This window comes from Anabrus simplex, chromosome 1 (genome assembly GCF_040414725.1).
Source record: "Anabrus simplex isolate iqAnaSimp1 chromosome 1, ASM4041472v1, whole genome shotgun sequence".
Taxonomy (NCBI): Eukaryota; Metazoa; Arthropoda; class Insecta; order Orthoptera; family Tettigoniidae; genus Anabrus; species Anabrus simplex.
Genome location: NC_090265.1, coordinates 480,064,664 through 480,086,539, shown reverse-complemented (window position 1 = coordinate 480,086,539; position 21,876 = coordinate 480,064,664). Strand labels below are relative to the sequence as shown.

The window sequence follows — 21,876 nt, the reverse complement described above, 5'->3', positions numbered from 1 at the left end:
AAGTATGCCCCAGGGAGGAACTATAGCAAGGTATGGACAATAAAATTACGCATATTTTAATGAAGTGTGAAAGTGGTTTGACAATAATAACAACCGGTGATGGGTAAATGAATACATGATTGTATCATATTCTGAATGAATGGTAATTGCGTGGAAGATCAAACTTGTATGCAGCTAGTATGATAATGTAGTGTTGAAATATCTTTATGTAGGCATTTGCACATCTGTATATGAAAAATGCTTATTGGCTATATGTATATTGAACTGGAATACGTTACATAAGAAATTATCTAGCTAGAGTAGGGAAATTATTCGAGATTTACGTAGGATATCATCGATGTTTTGTTGATCTGAAATATTATTAGAGCGAATATTTAGTTAGGAGCCGTAATTTAAGTGGCAATCGCACCGAGAAACTTAGTGCGTCATTCAATATTTCATTTTCTTCACTGTAGTCTGCACCAACGAACTCAGATCATTTTTAATGTAACTTAGGTCACTGATATTTGTATTCAGGATACTTTATTCAAATTCAGTTCATTTCCGCAATAACTTGAACAATGTTATGGTTGTATTTTTGATGAGGGTGTATAATTAACACCGTGAGTGATGGAATAACTTATTGATATACCGAATCTTGACCGTGGTCTGAAGACTTTGATGTAATATATACTTAAGTGACCAGATGTAAATTTTAATAGGAAGATGAAACAAAGCAATAATTCATTTCAGGAATACGCGACCCAGAATGTTAAGATATGTAAACTTAGTTTAGGAGTAAGGCAGCACTGACCTAGAATATTTGATTCAGTAATTAAAATATTTGTTTATTAGGTTGATAATTTGAAGATTATGAGCAATATTTGACATTAACCATTTCTTTCGCAAATCTTGATAGTTTAATAAATGTGTTTCTTGATTAATTTTTATAGAATGGAATGAGTTTTCATTTATAATGATAGTCAGTAGTTGTACTTAGTGAGTAAGGTTCTCGTTATGCGGATGTGTTTTTTTTGAAAGGTTGACTGATGTTTACGTTCGCAAAATCCACTACTGGGCGTTGAATTACGTAATTCTGAACCGCGTATAATGCCGTTACTTTCTCTTTGAACGCACGTTAAACCAAAATATAGAAAAATTAACCATTTTTCTGGAGGCATGAATACCCTGAGATATGTAACTGACTAGTTGGGAAAATACTGTGGTCACCCTGACCCATAGGGTGCAAATGCCAATGTAACTGCATTGCTTTTTAATGTAGAGCCCAAACGGTCTTATGGTTTTAAAGAAGAGAAGTACCATGGTGGAAAATAGTACAAAGATAGGGTCACTGTTTTTCTGTGTTGCGATGCGAAGCGCGAAAATTCTTTCCATCGCCGTAGGCAAGTTTGAGAAGCCACACAATGTTTTAAGGGTACGAGGCCTTTTCCGTGCAAGTAAGAGCATCTAAAAATGCCTCTGTGACAGGCAAGCTTTTCGAGGAGTTGTTGATATACCTTGAACGCAAAATGGCATGCCAGGGCAGAAAAATACTTGTGGTGTTAGATCAGTGTGCTGTGCACAAACATAATTTCATTTTAAACTTTCGTCTTTAAAAAAAAAAAAAATTCTCCGGTGAACATTGCGAGGTACTTGCAGATCCTAAATCAAGGTGTAATTTCACCTCAGAAAAGTGTGTACAGAAAGAGACTGGTGCGTTACTTTCTCTGTGAAGTCGCCAGAAATATTTCAACGGGAGAAACGCGCAAGTGAAATATGATGGATGCAATGTGGAATGTAAAAGTTGCTTTGGATGCTATTCCTTCAACACTCAAACTGCTTTGTCAAATGTGGATTTCGTTCCTTAAATGGAGGAGTAGTAGTAGTAGTAGTAGTAGTAGTAGTAGTAGTAGTAGTAGAAGAACAGTGAAACCTCGATTATCCGTTCCCCAAAACTGTTTTCCTGTAATATTAGTTCAAATTGCCTGGTCCCACGAGCATCCCATTTAAAACGTATTAAAAATCCCGCGTTATCCGTTCCTCGAAGAAACTATTTCCCGCATCAACCGTCCAGAAATTTCAGTCCCATCAACGCTAAATCCTGGATCAAGCGTTTTTCAAGATTTCAAGAATGGACGGCTACGTCGAAAATATTGATCTTCACGTTAACGTCCCGCCGCTGTGGTAATTAGAGCAAGAACTGGGAAAGCGATTGGCGATGAAGTTCCTTAAGGAACCATCTTCGCATCGCATACATCTGGTATTATTCAGAGAAACCACAAAAATCCTAATGCTGCACCAGTTAGGAGACAGAGCGCATTCCGACAGCTCTACTTGTCGAAGGAACGAGTTTCGTCAGATGTTTAAACTTGTAAGAAAAATCTACAATATGTCCATGATTAGATGTTTATTACTTTTTTTATGATTGCATCGTCATACATATTATATTGTCCAATAACAGACCATTTATATTGGTATTATAAACTTATTTTCACCGCTTCTCTCAGGGCATTAGTCACTGGACTTTCAAACAGGAATCGAACTTGCGAGTCTAGCGTATTTTAATTTCGTCGGATATCTTACACGATCATTCTTATAGAACATTCTGTACCAAGCTAACAATGAAGGCCTCTGCCAACTTGTGTTTTAAGAGCTTTCTGTTGAATGTTTTGTTCAGTTGGCTGTGTTACTAGCTGGTGAAAACCAACAATTTACACAGAGTTTCGGATTGCTTACACAGTACAGTATTGAAATGGTGTGACCTGCAAAGCATGTGAAAACCCTGCAAGAAAAACTCGATAGAGGAAGTTGAAAGAAATCCAACAGAAAAAAGTTGACATCGCGAAACATTTAGGCTTACCTGCTTCGACGCTGAATACAATAATAGGGAAAAAACAAGAGATACGTGAACAAGTAAAAAAATGTGGATCCTCCGCAGAGAATAGAAAAACGGGGAAGGAATCGAGATATTCCAAAATGGAAACTGTTCTTTTCTTTTTATCAGCAAGCTCGGGCCTCGAGAATTCCTGTGGATGGTAACATTTTGTGCGTAAAAGCTTGAAGCATTGTTGCAAGAATGGGTGACAAGAATTTTTCCACTTAGATTGGATGAATTTCCCGGTTTCAGGAGCGTCACGGGCTGGTGTATAAAAAGCTTGCTGGCGAGAGTGCTGCAGTTGACGGCTCGGCTTTGGAAGATTGGGGGGAAAATCTCCCAGAGCTGCTTGAAGGATATGAACCGAAGAACATCTATAACGCGGATGAAACCGGCCTATTTTTCAACTGTTTACCGGATCGCACGCTGGCTCTTAAAGGAGAATCTCGTCATGAAGGCAAAAATGCGAAGGACTGCATAACTGTTTTGTTGTGCTGTGACAGTGACGGGTCAAACAAACGTATCTCTATTGTTATAGGCAAAGCAGCGAAACCGAGATGCTTTAAGAACGTCAAGAAGTTACCTGTGCGATACTACGCGAACGGTAAAGCTTGGATTACCACAGACATTTTTTTTGGATTTTCTTCATGGACTGGACCGTTTCTATGGGTGCTCAAGCGAGAAAAATAGACAATCCACTTTGTGTCAGCATGGTTCCACGTTTCGCCCTCCACCATTCAAAATTGTTTCCATAAATGTGGCTTTGGCAAAAGCAGAGACACAAATGACACCAACACCGGCAGCGAAGAACAACTTATCAGTCAGGACTGGGAGAAGCTTGCGCCGAGCTAACTTCGAGACGTACACTACAGTCGATAGTGAGCTCGCCCTTGTGGTGTAAAGAGCATAGAACAGCTGTGTGATGATGCTACTGCCACAGCCAGTGCAAGCGCCGTGCATGAGATCGCGAGCGAGGTGGAAGATGAAATTGAACCCCTGCCAACGTTTGCAGAACCATTAGCCGCCTTCGACAAAATTCACGACTATATTACTGCATATGACACAGACAGCAGCGAAGTACAGAACGTTTTAAATATTGAGGGAGCACTGTACAGTGTTCAGGCACGACAAAACAAAAAACTGACGATTAAGGACTTTCTCACTACAAAGTGACTACTGTATTGTGACTGAAGAAATGACAATTTAAGTGTTTTGTGTGTGTTGTGTGTACAGTACGTAACCTATGTGCGCAATGTGACACTTTATTTTGTGAGTACAGGGCGAGTTGGCCGTGCGCGTAGATTCGCGCGGCTGTGAGCTTGCATCCGGGAGATAGTAGGTTCAAATCCCACTATCGGCAGCCCTGAAGATGGTTTTCCGTGGTTTCCCATTTTCACACCAGGCAAATGCTGGGGCTGTACCTTAAGGCCACGGCCGCTTCCTTCCAACTCCTAGGCCTTTCCCATCCCATCGTCGCCATAAGACCTATCTGTGTCGGTGCGTCGTAAAGCCCCTAGAAGAAGAAAAAAAATTGTGAGTGCGAGTCTTTCATTACGATATCTTATGGGATATAATGTATTTTGGTATCATTTTTGTATTTGTGCGTTGTGATTAGTTCACTTGATTATGTGACTGGACCTGTTACAACCTATGCTTATTTACGTGTTTTCATCGATCTTTCTTAACTACCAGGGTAGGTTCATGTGAACTGCACCAGTAATTATGCCTATTATGCAAGCCACATTTCTTTCCTGTTTATCGGTAAAAAAAATCATTAATGGAAAGTACCGAGGCCTAAAACATGAGCGAACTCTAAGTTAAATTTCGTAATACAGCACTCAAACATTTACTGATAAACAAGTTACATTGTTCTTTTTTAGGTTATTAAAACAGTCTTCTAATTTACATGAGACTTGGCAGATAATGATTACTGTAAATAACTGTATCTGTTACAGTTAGATTTATTCAAGGTAAAAGACAGGTAGCTACCGTAGACGTTTTTAAGTCGTCAATTAAGTGACTGGATTGTAATGTTGTTTTCCTGGTCGGCATAATTACTCCGATACACTCTCCTTGCAGCAATAGTGAAACTGGAGTCTCAGATGTGGTTTTAAATTTTTTAGATATCCATATAATTCTGATAACTTATTTAGTAGAATATTTTTCGATGAGCTTGGCTGATGAAAGTTGCTGGCCTGAAAGACATTTTCACGGGAAAGTGACAAAGTTTCACAGTAAAACTGAATTTAAAATATAAACTTTTTTAACTAATGTATTTAATGCAGGCATTTTTGTACAAATAAAATGATATATATTTCATTACTGTGAAGTACAGTCCAACTGTTGACAGTTTTAATTCGTTCCCGGATTTTCAGTTTTCCCGTATCATACTTTTTTTTTTTTCTCGAGGTCCCTCCATAAATGGAGAATCGAGGTTTCACTGTAGTAGATTGTCGTTAAGGCAAAACTCCAATGTCGGTACAACTTTTGCCAAATTCATTGCCATTGACCAGACTGAGACTTGCTTCAGAGCATTGAGATCCCACTGTGGTGATCAGCTGTAATCGCGTGACTCCAGCCAGGGAAGCAGCTCCAGCTGATGGACACGAAGATACAGCACAGGCGGCAACAAATATTCCGTGAAAAATGTTGTACTTGCCACTCTAGCCTTGTATTGTGTAATAAGTGCAAGTGATGCTGATGAAGCAACAACTAAGGATATGGAGCAGTTTGTTGCTAGTGTTGAAGCAGTCTCTCGTACATTCTTTATTTAAAAGCCAATACAGTATGCCTAATAATGTGTGACAAACTACTGGACAATTAAATACTTGCGTGTTTTTCAGGTACTGAACAAAGGCATTTTTCTTTATATTTGTGTTAAATTTGTGTCGAGGATTTTAAAGTTTATTTTGTTATGCTATGCGTTTCCAATTGAATAGTCTTGTTGGTTCCCCTGTGCAAGTACTTTATTCATTGGATTATTGCATTGTGCATATACATTTCTCCTCGTCTTTGAATAGTATGTTTTTCTCGGGTGTGAGGTTATGTTGAAAGTGTATAGCGTTGTCTTCAGAGTTATCCAAGTGCATTATTTGAATAAATGCACCTTGTTAGCTACATTTTGGACTATTTTTTTTCTACAGCATTTGAAAGGTTTAACAGTGAATTAAGGTGATTGCATGCATTAATGGGTCTTGTAATACAGAATTTTGTGATGCAGTAAAGGGTGGGATTTCTGAATTAACTCATTGCGGACCGTGGACAGCACAAGATGTTATGTTCCGCGCGAAGCAATGCTGTTTATATTCGTCATCTATGCATTCTTACACCTTAGTCAGCGTTACTGGTTATAACAGGAAGTTGGTTGACCTTGTTGAGATAACACTCGCGTTGAGTGGGCTCATGTTTATCTCAGCTGTTTTAGCGGGAAAATCTCAGTACTTCCTTGTGTGTCAAGTCTGTACTTGAGATTCCAATGAAGTGCATGTCGTTCTTACAGAGTGTAGTATAATGGCTTATAAAACAGTTTCTTACGGAAGATTTGTTGTTGTTCACAATGATGATTTCGGTGATAAACTTATTCCTGAAATAGACTCGGATAGTGGAAGTGACGAGGAAATTGCGATTCACGAATCCGATAGGCCTATAGAGGAAAATGAAGTCCCTGATACATATCATCCTAGTTATTGCCCACCTTTTCCACCATTTACAGGGAATTCAGGCCTAAACATTGAAATAGAAAATGAGCAGGATATTATGAGTTACATGAGTATTTTTATGAATGACTAATTTTATCAGCATGTGTGTAAGTAGATGAATCTATATGCGAGTCAGTGATAAGTGCGGCACCCTGGCCTTGCACAAAGAATTCAATCATGCAATCCTGGAAACCGATTGATGTCGCAGAGTTGAAAAAGTTTTTAGGCCTGGTATTCATCACAGGTATATTACAAAAGCCTGATATAAAAATGTACTGGACCAAAGACCCTGTTTTTCAGACTCCGATATTTTCTAAAACAATGTCCCGAACACGGTTCCTTCATGTTTTTTCATTTCTTCACTTCATTGACGGTAATCATTATTGTTGGAATGTTGTGATTTTCTCATAAAAATGAAAATAAAATGTTGTGTATTATATCTTGTGAGAAACTTATAAAAAACATTAAGGTTGTAAACTCAGGTAAATTGAGTCGAGTGGTTTATCTTCGTTTGTTTTGTTCTTTGAGCGTTTAAACTGCTTGGTATGTGTGATGCTCAGTTATTGATAACAGCTCGTAATAAAAGGATGTGAGTGATGAAGCTGGTGTCTATGGTATAATTTGATTACCAAACTGGTATAATGAGTAGAAATGAAGATATATCAACTATTATGCTGATAGTACAGATGGGATCAGGGGTAGAAGAAAATAGAAATAATTCAGTAGCCAGCCCCTTTTCATCAGGAGCCAGCACAATTTTCACAAATATACATTATGAACACCACAGGTTAGACTAGGATAAAGCTGCGTATTATTTTTGAAATGTGACCTTAAGTAGTATAGTCTCATTTCATATAAGAATGTAAATTTATATTTTAAGATATACTAACCCAAATAATCACCAGTCACCTTCAAGGTCAGCATCTTTTAAAATTACACTACATGTGCCTGTTTGATTTCCCACCAGTAACATTCAAGTTGCTTAACAATGCAAACAAACCTTCAAAATCAGTGTAGGGTCTTCTGTTTTTAAGCATTCATTTTCTTGACGCACCTCGCTAAAAGTGCACATTCAGGATTTTTCATGAAACTTTCAGCCTCCTGCCGGCCCCGCGGTGTAGTGGTAGCGTGTCTGCCTCTTACCCGGAGGCCCCGGGTTCGATTTCCGGCCAGGTTACGGATTTTGACCTGGATCTGAGGGCTAGTTCGAGGTCCACTCAGCCTACATGGTTACATTTGAGGAGCTATCTGACGGTGAGATGGCGGCCACGGTCAAGAAAACCAAGGATAACGGCCGAGAGGATTCGTCGTGCTGACCGCACGACACCTCATCTGCAGGCCTCCGGGCTGAGCAGCGGTCGCTCGGTAGGCCAAGGCATTTTGGGGCTGTTACACAATTTTTTTCAGTCTCCTAACACTTCGAGTGAGGATAGAATTTTTTGTTTGTTTTAAACATTTCCAGTTTAAATGGTCCTGAAAATCCGGATACACCTTTAGAATGTTTGTCGGCAATACTACGAAAGTTACTGCATAATTTACACTTCGCAATTCCTTCTTCGTAGCACAGCCACGGTAGTCATTCAAGCTACGATTCTCTGCATTGTGTATCATTCTCATACTTCTTTGAATCAGTAACATTCAGCTTGCTTAACAATGTAACCAAACCTTCAATATCAGTGTAGGGTCTGTTATTTTTTGCAATATGATAAGATGCCATGAACAATGCATTCATATGCTGTAACATTAGCATTCATTTTCTTTACGCACTTCCCTGAAAGTGCTGAAATTTCCGTTTGCCTGAAAATTGAAATTTCGACGTATTTTTGATGTTTGACCTATCATTGTCTTGAACACCATAAATTTCACGCTGGTCATTGTCGTCCTGAACTCTACAGTCGGCACTTCCATCAAGTGTTTTCTCACATTCACTCCCTTCTGTATCACTTTGTGTTACATTTACGGGCCCTACTTACGAAGAAATCTGAAAGAAGACACTGTTACTCGCATCAGTCAATTTGTGCGGTTTTGTTAGTTTCATTTTGCCGATTTTCTCAAGTATAACACAGAAACGTAAAATACACCAGCGTTAAATGGCTTCAGAGTTCGCAAGCTTCGATGTCTGATGCTACGTTGCAAATTTTCCGTAAACGCACAGGAATAAACACAACCGTATTTATAAAGTGCAAACCGTTCAATACCAAGATGCTGTAATTAAATTAAAAGTATAAATATTGTTCGGTGAAAATACAAGAATTGATAAACATGTCATTCCGTATGTTCTAAATGCAAAGAATGAATTCCACGGGAATTTATCAGCACTGCTTAGGCGGCAATAGTTGAGGAACGGCTAGTCACGGGAAGGATGGCGTTAATGTAGTGTTTGTGGAATTATTTCACTCAGTGGCGGCTCGTGATGATAGAAATGGGTGGGGCACATTCAACATATTAGGAACACTAGGAATCAATTAAATTAATCTTAAATTAATCCGCCATTGAATATATTATTCATTGTACAATTCCTCTGTATGAGCCTTTGGCTCGTTGGAATTAATTATTGAAATTAATATCTATCATCTACCTTGTTATTTCTTGTATATGAAACTGCGATTGTAGGTTCTATTTTTATCTTTGAACGATTTATGCTAAGCTCTGGTCTTGGTCGGCCTATTTCTTTAGCTAATAATCTGTTTTCGTAATTAAGAGATGAATTGTATTTGTAAGTAGCTCACTTGATTCATTTTAAAACACTTATGCTCGCACAGGAATACACTCAGATACCTCACACTAATCTTCACACACTTTCCAGACTTACAATGAACATCGACACCGATGGACACGTTTAATCTATCAGACGTACAAGGTAAGCACAGGTTTGCTACAAACACTACCTTTGCGCGCGTTAATAATACATGTGCCGACAAGAAAGTGTAGCTGGGTGCTGTCTAGTAGGCTGTAGGAGAAGTAAGTTCAAAATACGAACTAGCGCTGAAGTGTCACGTCGTAGAAATACTGTGACTGGGTCAATGGAATTTGCCATTACCCCCTTCACCCCTCACAGCTCGCAGAATGAGGGGATGATGTTCAGGTATACGAACGAGTCGGTCCCATCCGGGATTAGACCTTTACTATGTTGCCTAGTTTAGTCCTGGGTTGCTAGAACAAGAACAACCATGGTGAATCATAGCCTCTTGAACTCGCTGAAGGTGGTCGTGACAGTAATCGTGAATAATGATGATCTGATTTTTATAATAGTTTTAATCGGTGGAGGGGCACGTGACCATGTGACCTAAAGGCAGAACCGCGCCTGATTTCACTTAGTAGTTCTCTGAATTTCTCCACAACTCTGGTCTGATCTTTGTACTCGGCTACCGATAGCTGATCATCTGTAATGGAACTCGATGTGTTACGATATGTCCACATGTAAGGATACCTGTTGGACGAGTTACACCGATATCTCCCATGACCGCTAGACAGCTCCCGCGCAGAACTGAAACGTCCAGTTCCAAGTTACGAAGAGCAATTACAGAATTCAAGACTTAACCAAAAGCACAGAAAATGTTTATTGCACATATTAGAATATATGAGCTACAGAAAACAACGTGAAACACCACACGCCTTGTTACTTTGTAAAGTGATGGGAACGTACATGTAAGGGAGCTCCGGATTTCAAAAAATAAATTTTCAAAACCGAATTTGAAAATTCAGGCGCCAGGTAAAAATTTTCAGGCACCAGGGCGACTGGGCGCCCGGTATTTTTCGACCCCTGGATGGGATGTATGAAATTAGACCTATTTTGGAAATATTCAGCAATTTTCTACTGTATACACTCCAGGCAAAAAGATTGCATTGGATGAGGGGATGCTGGCTTGGCAAGGGTGTTTGAAATTTCTAGTTTACAATCCTGGAAAACTTAACTAAGTACGGCATTTTAGTCCGGATGGTGTGCGAGTCTAGTTCACGACATATTAGCACTCTCAAAATTTATGATGGAAGTGGAATTTCACTCACAGTGTTGGAATTACCGAATCCCTACCTTAACCAGGGGTAATGTTAAAAATTAAATAATTGAAAAGGAGGTTCAACCTATTCAATACTTAAAAGAAAGAAATGCAGTAATCACATTCCTATTTAAATGGGACCGGTTTCGACCTTAGTCCAGGTCATCATCAGCCATAAAAACATGTACAATGTTTATGAATATTGGAGGTCAGTTTCACACTCTGATAGGCACAAAGACACGACACCACATTCTGTCATGCACAAAGTCACAACACTATCAACTAATATACGAAGATCAAAAATAACTTGAAGTCGCAGACGAATAGATTTGTAGTAGAAAGCCGCCAGCTCCTGGTGATCAGCGCGCCACATTCAAGGTCATGCGCTGCGGTCGAACGCCAAAGTAGAGTGGAGAATGTTTTGAAGGTCCAGAATTTGTCATGGTTGCGGGAAGTTAAGTACGTATATAAAAATATACGACGCAAATCAGTATAATTGAATGAGTACTTGTACTCCTGCTAAGTTCTTGGAACTGCTAAAACAATTGTTTTTTCAAGTCAACTGTTTTCCAAGAACTTAGCAGGAGTACAAGTACTCATTCAATTATACTGATTTGCGTCGTATATTTTTATATACGTACTTAACTTCCCGCAACCGTGACAAATTCTGGACCTTCAAAACATTCTCCACTCTACTTTGGCGTTCGACCGCAGCGCATGACCTTGAATGTGGCGCGCTGATCACCAGGAGCTGGCGGCTTTCTACTACAAATCTATTCGTCTGCGACTTCAAGTTATTTTTTATCTTTGTATATTAGTTGATAGTGTTGTGACTTTGTGCATGACAGAATGTGGTGTCGTGTCTTTGTGCCTATCAGAGTGTGAAACTGACCTCCAATATTCATAAACATTGTACATGTTTTTATGGCTGATGATGACCTGGACTAAGGTCGAAACCGGTCCCATTTAAATAGGAATGTGATTACTGCATTTCTTTCTTTTAAGTATTGAATAGGTTGAACCTCCTTTTCAATTATTTAATTTTTAACATCAATAATTTCAATACGGAACAATGAAATTTTTATCTTTAAATTAACCAGGGGTACGCGGCATATATGGATAATTTCTATAACAGTGTAGGTTTGGCTAAGGAGTTGTGTGAGCACAACACTACTGTTTGTGGAACAATACGGCAAAACAGGTAGGTCCCTAAAGAAGTCGGCGAACGACAGAAGGGTCTGAAGAGGGGAGAAATCTCTTATTAGAGATGGCGAGGTTCTTCTTTCATTGAAGGACAAAAGGGTTATAACAATTATTTCAACAATGCATTCAGCAAAATGGCGGAAGTACCAAAAGTAGATTTGAAAAATCTGCAATGAAACTGGAATATATTGTTGATTGTAACCCACACATGCATGTAGTGGATATTTCTCTTCCGTATCTTGCATTGTATCCATTCATGAGAAAAATGGTTAAATGGCCCAAAAAGGTTTTCTTTTTCATTTTACAATGTGCCCTCTCCAATGAATTTAGGCTTCCTCAAAAGAACACTGGAAACAAATAAATCCCTCCCTTTTCTGTTGATGTAAACAGTGTGTAGATATCTGATACAAGATACACAAATAATTCAGTATCTCCAGTTCCTTCTGAAGCATCTTCATCAAGTATGAACACTTCTAAATCCCCACTCTCATGAAGAGCACCAACAAAAGACCCAGTTGTTTTGGCTTTATGGAAGCAGCATGTTCTTGTTAAATTTCCCCCTGTAAAAAGTAAGACCGCCCACTCAAGAAAGTGTAGTGTGCATAAAAAAACTTAAGTTAGTAATAGGTAAGCACGAAGTGTATGTTTCTAACATTTATAGTTCAGGAGTAATGGTAAATTTTATTAAGTGATGCATGTTAAGAGAGCCGGGCATGAAAATAGCTGGGTCAGGCGTTCAAGTGTCCCACTGAGAAGCAGGTACTGAAAGTGTTGAGAGTTGGTGTCGGTTAATTCGAAATTACGTAATTCAGTTTGATTTTAGCATCCCAACGACTTTGAATTTATGAGGTTTTACTGCAACATTAAAATACTGGTTAAAAAGTCTGAATATAAACAAATAAAGATCTTAAAATGACTTACTTAAAATACATATAATAAAACAGAACAGCAAATTTTTATACTTGCTTTAAAATACGGAAGTAGTCCGCTATAGAGAGTACGGCATATAGCGAGAACTCAGTTACAGCAACGATATTTTCTGTCCCTTCAAAATTCCTATTTTAAACTGTGTATCGTCCTTCGGTTACAGCTAGAGCCCTGCCACTGACGCATCCGTTATTACGAGCGATTAAGCGCCCACGATTTTTTCCGTTACTGATATTTGTGCAACCCAGTGATGATATTGCATGTGACCGATTACCTTCGGCATCCTTTCCTCGCTATGTTCACTAGCAAGTTCTCTCGTCGAAATTTAAAGGCGATGTCTGAGTCGATTAGTGATACCCATCCACTGCTGTTCTGTAAAGAAAATTCAAAATGTAAGAGAACATATTTTCGTAATAAATGCGTAAATGTGTCCGATAACTGTAAACAACCGCTTAATTTGGGGCTAAATACTGCATTTAAGTAAGAATAGGATACACATCGAGATATGGCAGTGTGTTTGATTGATTTCAGAAGTTAGTTTATATTTTCTCGCATCTGGTTAAATTGCGGAAAGGCTATTACAAACATTTATAGCAAGAAGGTTTCCATTTCTCTACTGGCGCTTGAAGTGTGTTTCCATCGTATGTATAGTACAGTTAAATTCAATCAATCAGTCAATACTGATCTGCATTTAGGGCAGTCGCCCAGGTGGCAGATTCCCTATCTGTTGTTTTTCTAGCCTTTTCCTAAATGATTTCAAAGAAACTGGAAATTTATTGAACATCTCCAATCCCTAACTCCCCTTCCTATAAATGAATATTTGCCCCAGTTTGTCCTCTTGAATTCTAACTTTATCTTCATATTGTGATCTTTCCTACGTTTATAAACGCCACTCAAACTTATTTGTCTACTAATGTCATTCTATGCCATCTCTCCGCTGACAGCTCGGAACATACCACTTATTACATGTGATAAATATCATTTTCTTCTTATTCAATACATTTATTACATTTTGTATTGATTAGGTGGTAAATTCAATAAATTAACTTATTGATATTATTCCATTATTACATACCACTTAGTCGAGCAGCTCGTCTTTCTCCCAGTTCTTCCCAACTCAAACTTTACAGCATTTTTGTAACGCTGCTCTTTTGTTGGAAATCACCCAGAACAAATCGGGCTGCTTTTCTTTGGATTTTTTCCAGTTTTTGAATCGGGTAATCCTGGAGAGGGTCCCATACACTGGAACCATACTCTAGTTGGGGTCCTACCGGAGATTTACTTGCTCTCTCCTTTACATCCTTACTACAACCCCTAAACACCCTTATAACTGTGCAGAGATCTGTACCCTTTATTTACAATCCCATTTATGTGATTACCCCAATGAAGGTCTTTCCTTATATTAACACCTAGATACTTACAATGATCCCCAAAAGGAACTTTCACCCCATCAAGGCAGTAATTAAAACTCAGAGGACTTTTCCTATTTGTGAAACTCACAACCTGACTTTTAACTCTGTTTATCAACATAACCATTGCCTGCTGTCAATCTCACAACATTATCGATGTCACGTTGCAGGTGCTCACAATCTTGTAACTTATTTCTCTATACAGAGTAACATCATTAGCAAAAAGCCTTAACTCTCATTCAACTCCTTTACTCATATAATTTATATATATATAAGAAAACAAAGGTCCAATAATACTGCCTTGAGGAGTTCCCCTCTTAATTATTACAGGGTCAGATAAAGCTTCGCCTACTGTAATTCTCTGAGATCTATTTTCTAGAAATATAGTAACCCATTCAGTCACTCTTTTGTCTAGTCCACTGGCACTCATTTTTGCCAGTAGTCTCCCATGATCCACCCTATCAAATGCTTTAGACAGAGCAATCACAGTACAGTCCATTTGAACTGAATCCAAGATATCTGCTATATCTTGCTGGAATCCTACAAGTTCAGCTTCAGTGGAACAACCTTTCCTAAAACCGAACTGCCTTTTATCGAACCAGTTATTAATTTCACAAACATGTCTAATATAATCAGAAATAATGCCTTTCCAAAGCTTACATACAGTGCAAGTCAAACTTACTGGCCTGTAATTTTCAGTGTTACGTCTATCACCCTTTCCTTTATACACAGGGGCTACTATAGAAACTCTCCATTCATCTGGTATAGCTCCTCCAACCAAACAATAATCAAATAAGTACTTCAGATATGGTACTATATCCCAACCCATTGTCTTTAGTTCCCCAGAAATCTTATCAATTCCAGTTGCTTTTCTAGTTTTCAACTTTTGTATCTTATTGTAAATGTCATTGTTATCATATGTAAATTTTAATACTTCTTTAGCATTAGTCTCCTCTATCTGGACATTATCCTTGTAACCAACAATCTTTACATACTGCTGACTGAATACTTCTGCCTTTTGAAGATCCTCACATACACAATCCCCTTGTTCATTAATTATTCCTGGAATGTCCTTCTTGGAACCTTCCATACATACCCTTCCATTTTTCATTAAAATTTGTATAACTGCCAATTATGCTTGCCATCATGTTATCCTTAGCTGCTGTCTTTGCTAGATTCAATTTTCTAGTAAGTTCCTTCAATTTCTCCTTACTTCTACCACCATTTGTAATTTGTACCTCTATTTCTTTCCACTCTGCACCTCCTTAGTCTCTCTATTTCTCTATTATAATTAGGCGGGTCTTAACCATTCCTTACCACCGTTAAAGGTACAAACCTGTTTTCACATTCCGCAACAATTGCTTTAAACCCATCCCAAAGTCTGTTTACATTTTTATTTACCAGGATAGGTGACGCTGTTTGAATAAAAAAACTGAAACGTTTGCAACAAAATGAGATGCTATAGCTGAAAGCAAAGAGTATAATGAACACTTCATAGACAAAATAATCATCAAGAATAAGCCCAATACTACTTTAAGAGTCAGACCCTTCCGTAACATAAAAATAGCATTTAAAACAAACAATACTAACTCAAAACTATTTTTTTAACCTGCACTCAATAATAATAATAATAATAATAATAATAATAAATATTTAAACTCAGGAGTATACAAAATCAATTGTCAGTCTTGTAAAGCTTCTTATATTGTACAATCCGGTAGGAATTTTACAGTAAGTTATCAGGAGCATCTATGTGCCATCAAGTACAACCAGTTCTTCAGCTATGAGCACACGCCTGAAATATTTTAACCATAACTATACGTTGATTAATCAAGATTTAAAAATTGTTTGTTGTGCACAAAATGGTCCCTTGCTTAACATATTAGAGGACATACACATCCATATGTAGATTAATACAACAATCCAGAACACAATTTAAATGAAATTAGTGAAAAGTCAAATTATTATAACATATTTTCACTCCATTTATTTGTCAAAATATGGTCGCACCCCCAATGAATTGGACTTTACTTTCTCCACCTTTAATTCCTTTTATCTATTTTCCCTGCCTCTCCTTTGCCCCTCACATCAGGAACTCCAGTTCTTTTCACCAAACAGACAACATTCACATCTTGTGGAAAAAAGAATCGGGGAAAGAATTGTAAAAAATCTTAGTGACAAGGCAGCAAGTGCAACATTTCTGTTAACTGTAAAGCACGTGCTTCTGTACCACCTGTGCATTAGCCTTAGCCACACACTCCACACGACCACGGATCTCAATGTCCTTCCAACTTCCAAGCTCCGCATCCCACATGGCAGTGTTGAGTGTATAATTAGGAAGCGTCCAGTACGCAAGCAGGATTGAACACGAGTCAAAGTTCTTCTGTATCCTTATAGTCCCTTGTGTTACTAGAATGTGCTGTAGAAAGTGGCCTGAGAGCGGTGAATCGCGAATAAGAAGTGCAGTCGTGTACAGTTTGACGTAATCATAGAGGCAAATTATTGGTGGCAGAAATAAAATCCCAGATTCATCTTGAATCATATCATACATATAAGTTCTGAAGTGGGTTAGGGAAGAGAGAACAGCAATGCTGTAAATCTCAAAATACAGTTTAAAGAAGGCAAAATTTGTTGAAGTCGTATTGCACCGAAATATTTCAAAGTCAGTAGAGTTTGGTCAGCGCTTCATGTACCTGAATGGACTAAGCTTGCAGAGGACATCAATGTGCCAGCGGCTTCCATCAGATTATACTGACAAAGTGATTGAATTTCACTGCTTTGTTCCAAGACTGGATGTTGCGGAGTTCAAGGCTGCGCAGTGTTGCAACACTATGAGGCTGTGGCACAGGTGCGTTGTTTGGTCACGTGTCCGGCTACGTGTGGTAATGAAGGGGGCCAATACAAAACTGAGGGTTTTGAAATACCTTTTTGTGTAAATAGAGATTTAAAGATGCTTTTCTGCTTTTAAACCATGGTAACCTAACCTGTATTATGTGAAATTTTCACCTGTCGTACCTTCCCCTATTTTTGCAGTCAAAATTTAGAGCCGGGGCTAGGGGGGGGGGGGGTATTTAGATGAGTAAATAGTTACTTTTATAACTTACCCTGTGAGTGGGGCAGTAGAAAACATCCATGGTATCCCCTGCCCGTTTAAGAGGTGACCATATATGGACTGAGGGGCTTTCATTGTGGAAGCATGGGTTGGTGATCACGGGCCCCCCTACCGGAGTCTGGTATGCTTTTTCTTGTGCCATGCTCCTCACCTTCATCATGCCTATCCGTCCTCCATTGGTCAGCTGTTATTTTCCAGCCTTGGCGGTATTAACTTTGAGGGCCTAGGTTGCCTTTAATTCTCACGACTTTCTCTTTTTTTTTTTTCTTTCTTCCCTCTCTAATTAGCATTAGTGGAGGATGGGTTCCCAATTTTACTTTAATTCCCACATAACTGATACTAAAGTTATAAGTAATTTTAAAATAAGGAGTGGATTATCAAACACCAGGCATTTCCAAATTTTTTAATGTTTTCATCAATCATATCATCATATATATACATTGTTTTTGTTATAAAGGTGTTTCCAGAGTTACACTGCATTAGCAGTGCAGTATAAGTCTTGCTTTGCTTCAAGTCTTGGAAATGGGTTTAAGTACGGAAATCTTATTTTCAACATTCCTTTTAAACTTAACGAAACTTTTTTACGTGGACATTACTATCTCTTGTCCATGTTATCTTTGCAGATTTTTAGAAGTGTAGGCCAACTTGTAAGTATTCAATCAACTAAACTGTTAAAACAGGTTTCAGCTGTCATGAAAAGTTTAGGAGCACATGATGGTTACACGAATTTGCAGTATTGTTGTTCAGAAAATATGAAGTACGGAGAACACTTTACTTCAGGTTTGGGAACGGACAGTCATCGGCTAATTGATTCAAAAGATGTGCCAAACAGCCATAGGTTATCATGGTTGTTACAATGATTGTGTATCTAAGCTTTATATTCCCGAGCTCTGGAGGAAAGCTCGACTGGTTGCACTACTTAAGCCTGGTAAGGAGCCAAACGATCCTAAAACCTTTTGCCCCAGTATCATCATTGTCATTGTTTCAAGATCTTCGAGCGCCTTAATCTTAACCGAATTAGTGGCATCCTCGAAGGAAAGTTCATTCCTCAACAAGCTGGTTTTCGACCTGGAAAGTCATGCTGCGGTCATACATTGAACCTTACTCAACACATCGAGGATGGTTTTGAACAGCATAAGGTAAGAGGAGTTGCCTTTGTTGACTTAACAGCTGCCTACAACACCATCAACCACAGGAAGTTGCTGAGGAAAATTTACCAGCTCACTAATGATTATCAACTAACATCTCTTATTGGCATTCTCGTGCAGAATAGAAGATTCAAAGTCTCTCTCCATGGTAAGAAGAGCAGATGGCGCGTACAAAAGAACTGTTTACCTCAAGGCAGTGTGCTAGCCTCTGTGCTCTTTAACATTTACACTAATGATCAGCCAATAACGGAACATACCAGGCTTTACATCTATGCAGACGATACTGCTGTGGCTGCCCAAGGAAAGACATTTGAAGAGGTGGAGGGAAAGTTGACTTCTGCACTAGATACTCTTGGCTCTTACTATGAAGGCAATAATCTAAAGCCAATCCCAACAAGACTCAGGTGTGCGTATTTCACTTAAGAAATAGAGAAGCTCAGCAGGAAATGGACATTACATAGCAAGGCAAACGACTAGAACGTTGTCCAACACCTGTGTGTCTAGGTGTTACTCTTGACCGAACACTGTCCTTCAAGAAACATTGCCACAACACCAGTCTGAAAGTCAGTTTACAGAACAATATTTTGAGAAAGCTCACAGCCACCACCTCGGGAGCAAGCGCTCACATGCTGAGAATCTCTGCTCTTGCTTTGTGTGTGTCCGCTGCAAAGTACGCTTCACCTGTGTGGAGTGCATCCACTCGCACCAAGCAGGTTGACATTGCAATCAACGAGACTGTACGAATCTTGTCGGGATGTATGAAGCGAACTCCAGTTGACAAACTCTACCAGATTGTTGGGTTAGCTCCCCCCACTATCCGAAGGGCTGTTTCTACTGATGCAGAGAGGACGAAGCAGACTAATGATTCTCGCCACCCGCTGCATGATCACCAGGCTGAAGTCGAGAAAGACCTTCATCACCAGGACTCAATCACTGGTAGGAACATCGGAGTCTAACCGGATCACCAGGTGGAAGAGCATGCTGCCGTCTGATACTCCTGCAAAGGAAGAGCTAGCTCCAGGAAATGACCTGCCCTACCGTATTTGGAGATCACTTAATCGTCTTAGGGTGGGCGTACCTCTTTGCAAGACCAACATGCAAAAATGGGCAATACTTCCAAGTGATGGACATGCATCCTGAGTGTGTGGTGTAACACAAGATCCGAACCACATGCTCATCTGTCTTCCACTAGAACATCCCTGCACTACACATGACCTGATGGAGGTGAACAACAAGGCCATTGGAGTTGTTACATTTTGGAAATGCTGACCGGACACGGAATGATGGTTCTCTCTTCTCTGCTTTCAGCAAATGTCATATCCATGAGACATAAGCTGCATTCAGTTATGAATGAACATACAAAACAACTCCTTATCTCATTTCTTAATGCTGCTAGGTGCCACATCTACCAGGTATTCTAGTGTGTATTTCTTGTTGTATCCACATTATCTACAAATTGCTAATAAAATAAGAGTACCTTGATGTTATCCCAGCTGGAACTACCATTACTTAAGTCTGGTTTGTCTAGTAAAATGAAAGTCCTGTCTGCTAACGTGTGCATTGCTTCTTTGTATGTAGTGATTATGTATTCCTTATCTCGCCATTTTAAGAATAACAAATTGCTATCCAGAATCGCAAAATTGTTTTGTTTGCTTTTCGTTCAACAAACTGCGTTTGATTAGAGTTTTATGAAAACGGGAAGCTCGTATGCTTAGACTCTGTCGTCGGCTATCCCTTCCAATCCACCTCTTGGCTGAGAGTGTGACGCATCCCAACAAGGTTACGAGCAAGTCTGAGAGTAATTCTTTGGTTGCTAGTTTGTGAAAAAGAGTCCAACATGGCGGGTGCTCAGGTGACCTCGCAATGCACTGAACAGGCTTACCAATGTCAGCGCATTATATACAGCTACTGAATAACATCAAAGATAAATGACTAAGATGAAAGGTGGGTTAGACCTACAAAATGTATTTTTTCTTGCCTTGCGGACAGTATTCTTCAGGGCTCTTATTAAAGAGCCTCTTGCAGGAAGTGTTAGTTGAGTTGGCTGGAAAATTTGTAATTTCCAATAACTATTTATATTAGAATTAAGAATTTACTCAATTCAGAACAAATATTTCAGGTTCGGTATGGGAATCGGTATCCATTATCATCCAGCATTTGAACTGCTTACCAAAGTGCCACCTGTTTGAGGGCTGATATGACCAGCGCTGCTTGATATTACTTTTTTTTGTCTTTTAACTTTGAATTTTGGAAATTTGTGCTGATTCTCAGCATTTTCTTGTTGAATAATCTTGTTTGCCTTACCTAACAAACCTATAGGTTCTGTTGTTGATTTTCAGTACGTGCTTCCTGCTACTGTGCATATTAATCATCAGCGAAGGCTAGCGAGAGGCGAGGGTCCCATTGCTCTTATCCTTGCTCCGACGAGGGAATTGGCCCAGCAGATCCAAACTGTTGCAAGGGATTTTGGTGCTTCTTCTCTCATTAGAAACACATGCATCTTTGGGGGAGCACCAAAAGGACCTCAGGTTTGTAATGAATTATTTCCTTTCATATATCTGTACCCCGGAAGCAAACTACACCGTCTGAAAAGCAATATTTTTCCTGAGAGCCAAATAAAACAATTTGTCATTTGCAATTAATATTAAAGTTCTATCGCAATTATCCTATGGTTGAAATGAAAAGTACTGACTAGTGTAGATCTGCCAGTGTGAAAATTTAATGAAATAACATTGTTAGTATTTGAAAATAGGCTTAAATGGATGTTATTTGCCTCTTGAAAGAATTAACTTAGAAGTGACTTGGTATGTAATGTCTCCAAATTAAAACCTTTATTTACTGTATACTTGATAATTAGACATTATTTTAGCACTTTACACTTATTCAGATTAATGGTAGCCTAGTGGTGATGAATAGTAAAACCCCAATAGACACACAAGCATGGCAAGAATGCCCACAATTCAGTCATGTCCTTAATGTTAACATATTTCAGATTCTTGTAAAATGCATGGCACTTGGATGGTAGAAATGGCAGTAATCACAACAGATCATGGTATTTCTCCTTGGAGTGTGTACATAGCAGAGCTCTATGCTATCCGTGAAGCTCTGCGGTATGCCCTGTCCGATGAGCGCGACACTTTCTTCTGTGTACTGACTCCCTGAGCTCGCTACAGTCTATTGATACCTGTTTCCCTTGGCACCCTCCGGTGCAGCGGATCCAGGACCTGCTGGCCGAGTGTTCAAATGCCGGCACCAGAATCGTGTTTCTGTGGCTCCCAAGCTACACGGGTGTAGAGAGAAACAAGTTAACAGATAAGGCTACTGAGGAGGCAGTAATACTGCCCCCGTTGCCTTACAAGGTTCCAGCAAGTGATATTCGCTCTCAGGTGAGACATCTGGTTATGTCCCATTGGGAGATGGAGTGGCAGGCCACTCCTCTTCCAAATAAGCTGAGAGCGATAAAAGGTACAACGAAGGTATGGAGTACTTTCCTTCTGGCTTTTCGGAGGGAAGCAGTAGTATTGTCT

At 39.2% G+C, this 21,876-nt stretch overlaps 1 protein-coding gene across 7 annotated transcripts in view; it reads left to right on the top strand.

Moving 5' to 3' along the window:
• LOC136856974 (uncharacterized) overlaps nt 1–21,876 on the top strand; it is a 247,585-nt gene that overhangs the window by 57,648 nt on the left and 168,061 nt on the right. For all 7 annotated transcript variants that reach the window (XM_067135292.2, XM_067135289.2, XM_067135288.2 and 4 more), the window contains one exon: nt 20,689–20,877. In XM_067135292.2, coding sequence (XP_066991393.1) covers nt 20,689–20,877 — 189 coding nt within the window. The remainder of the gene's footprint in view (nt 1–20,688; nt 20,878–21,876) is intronic.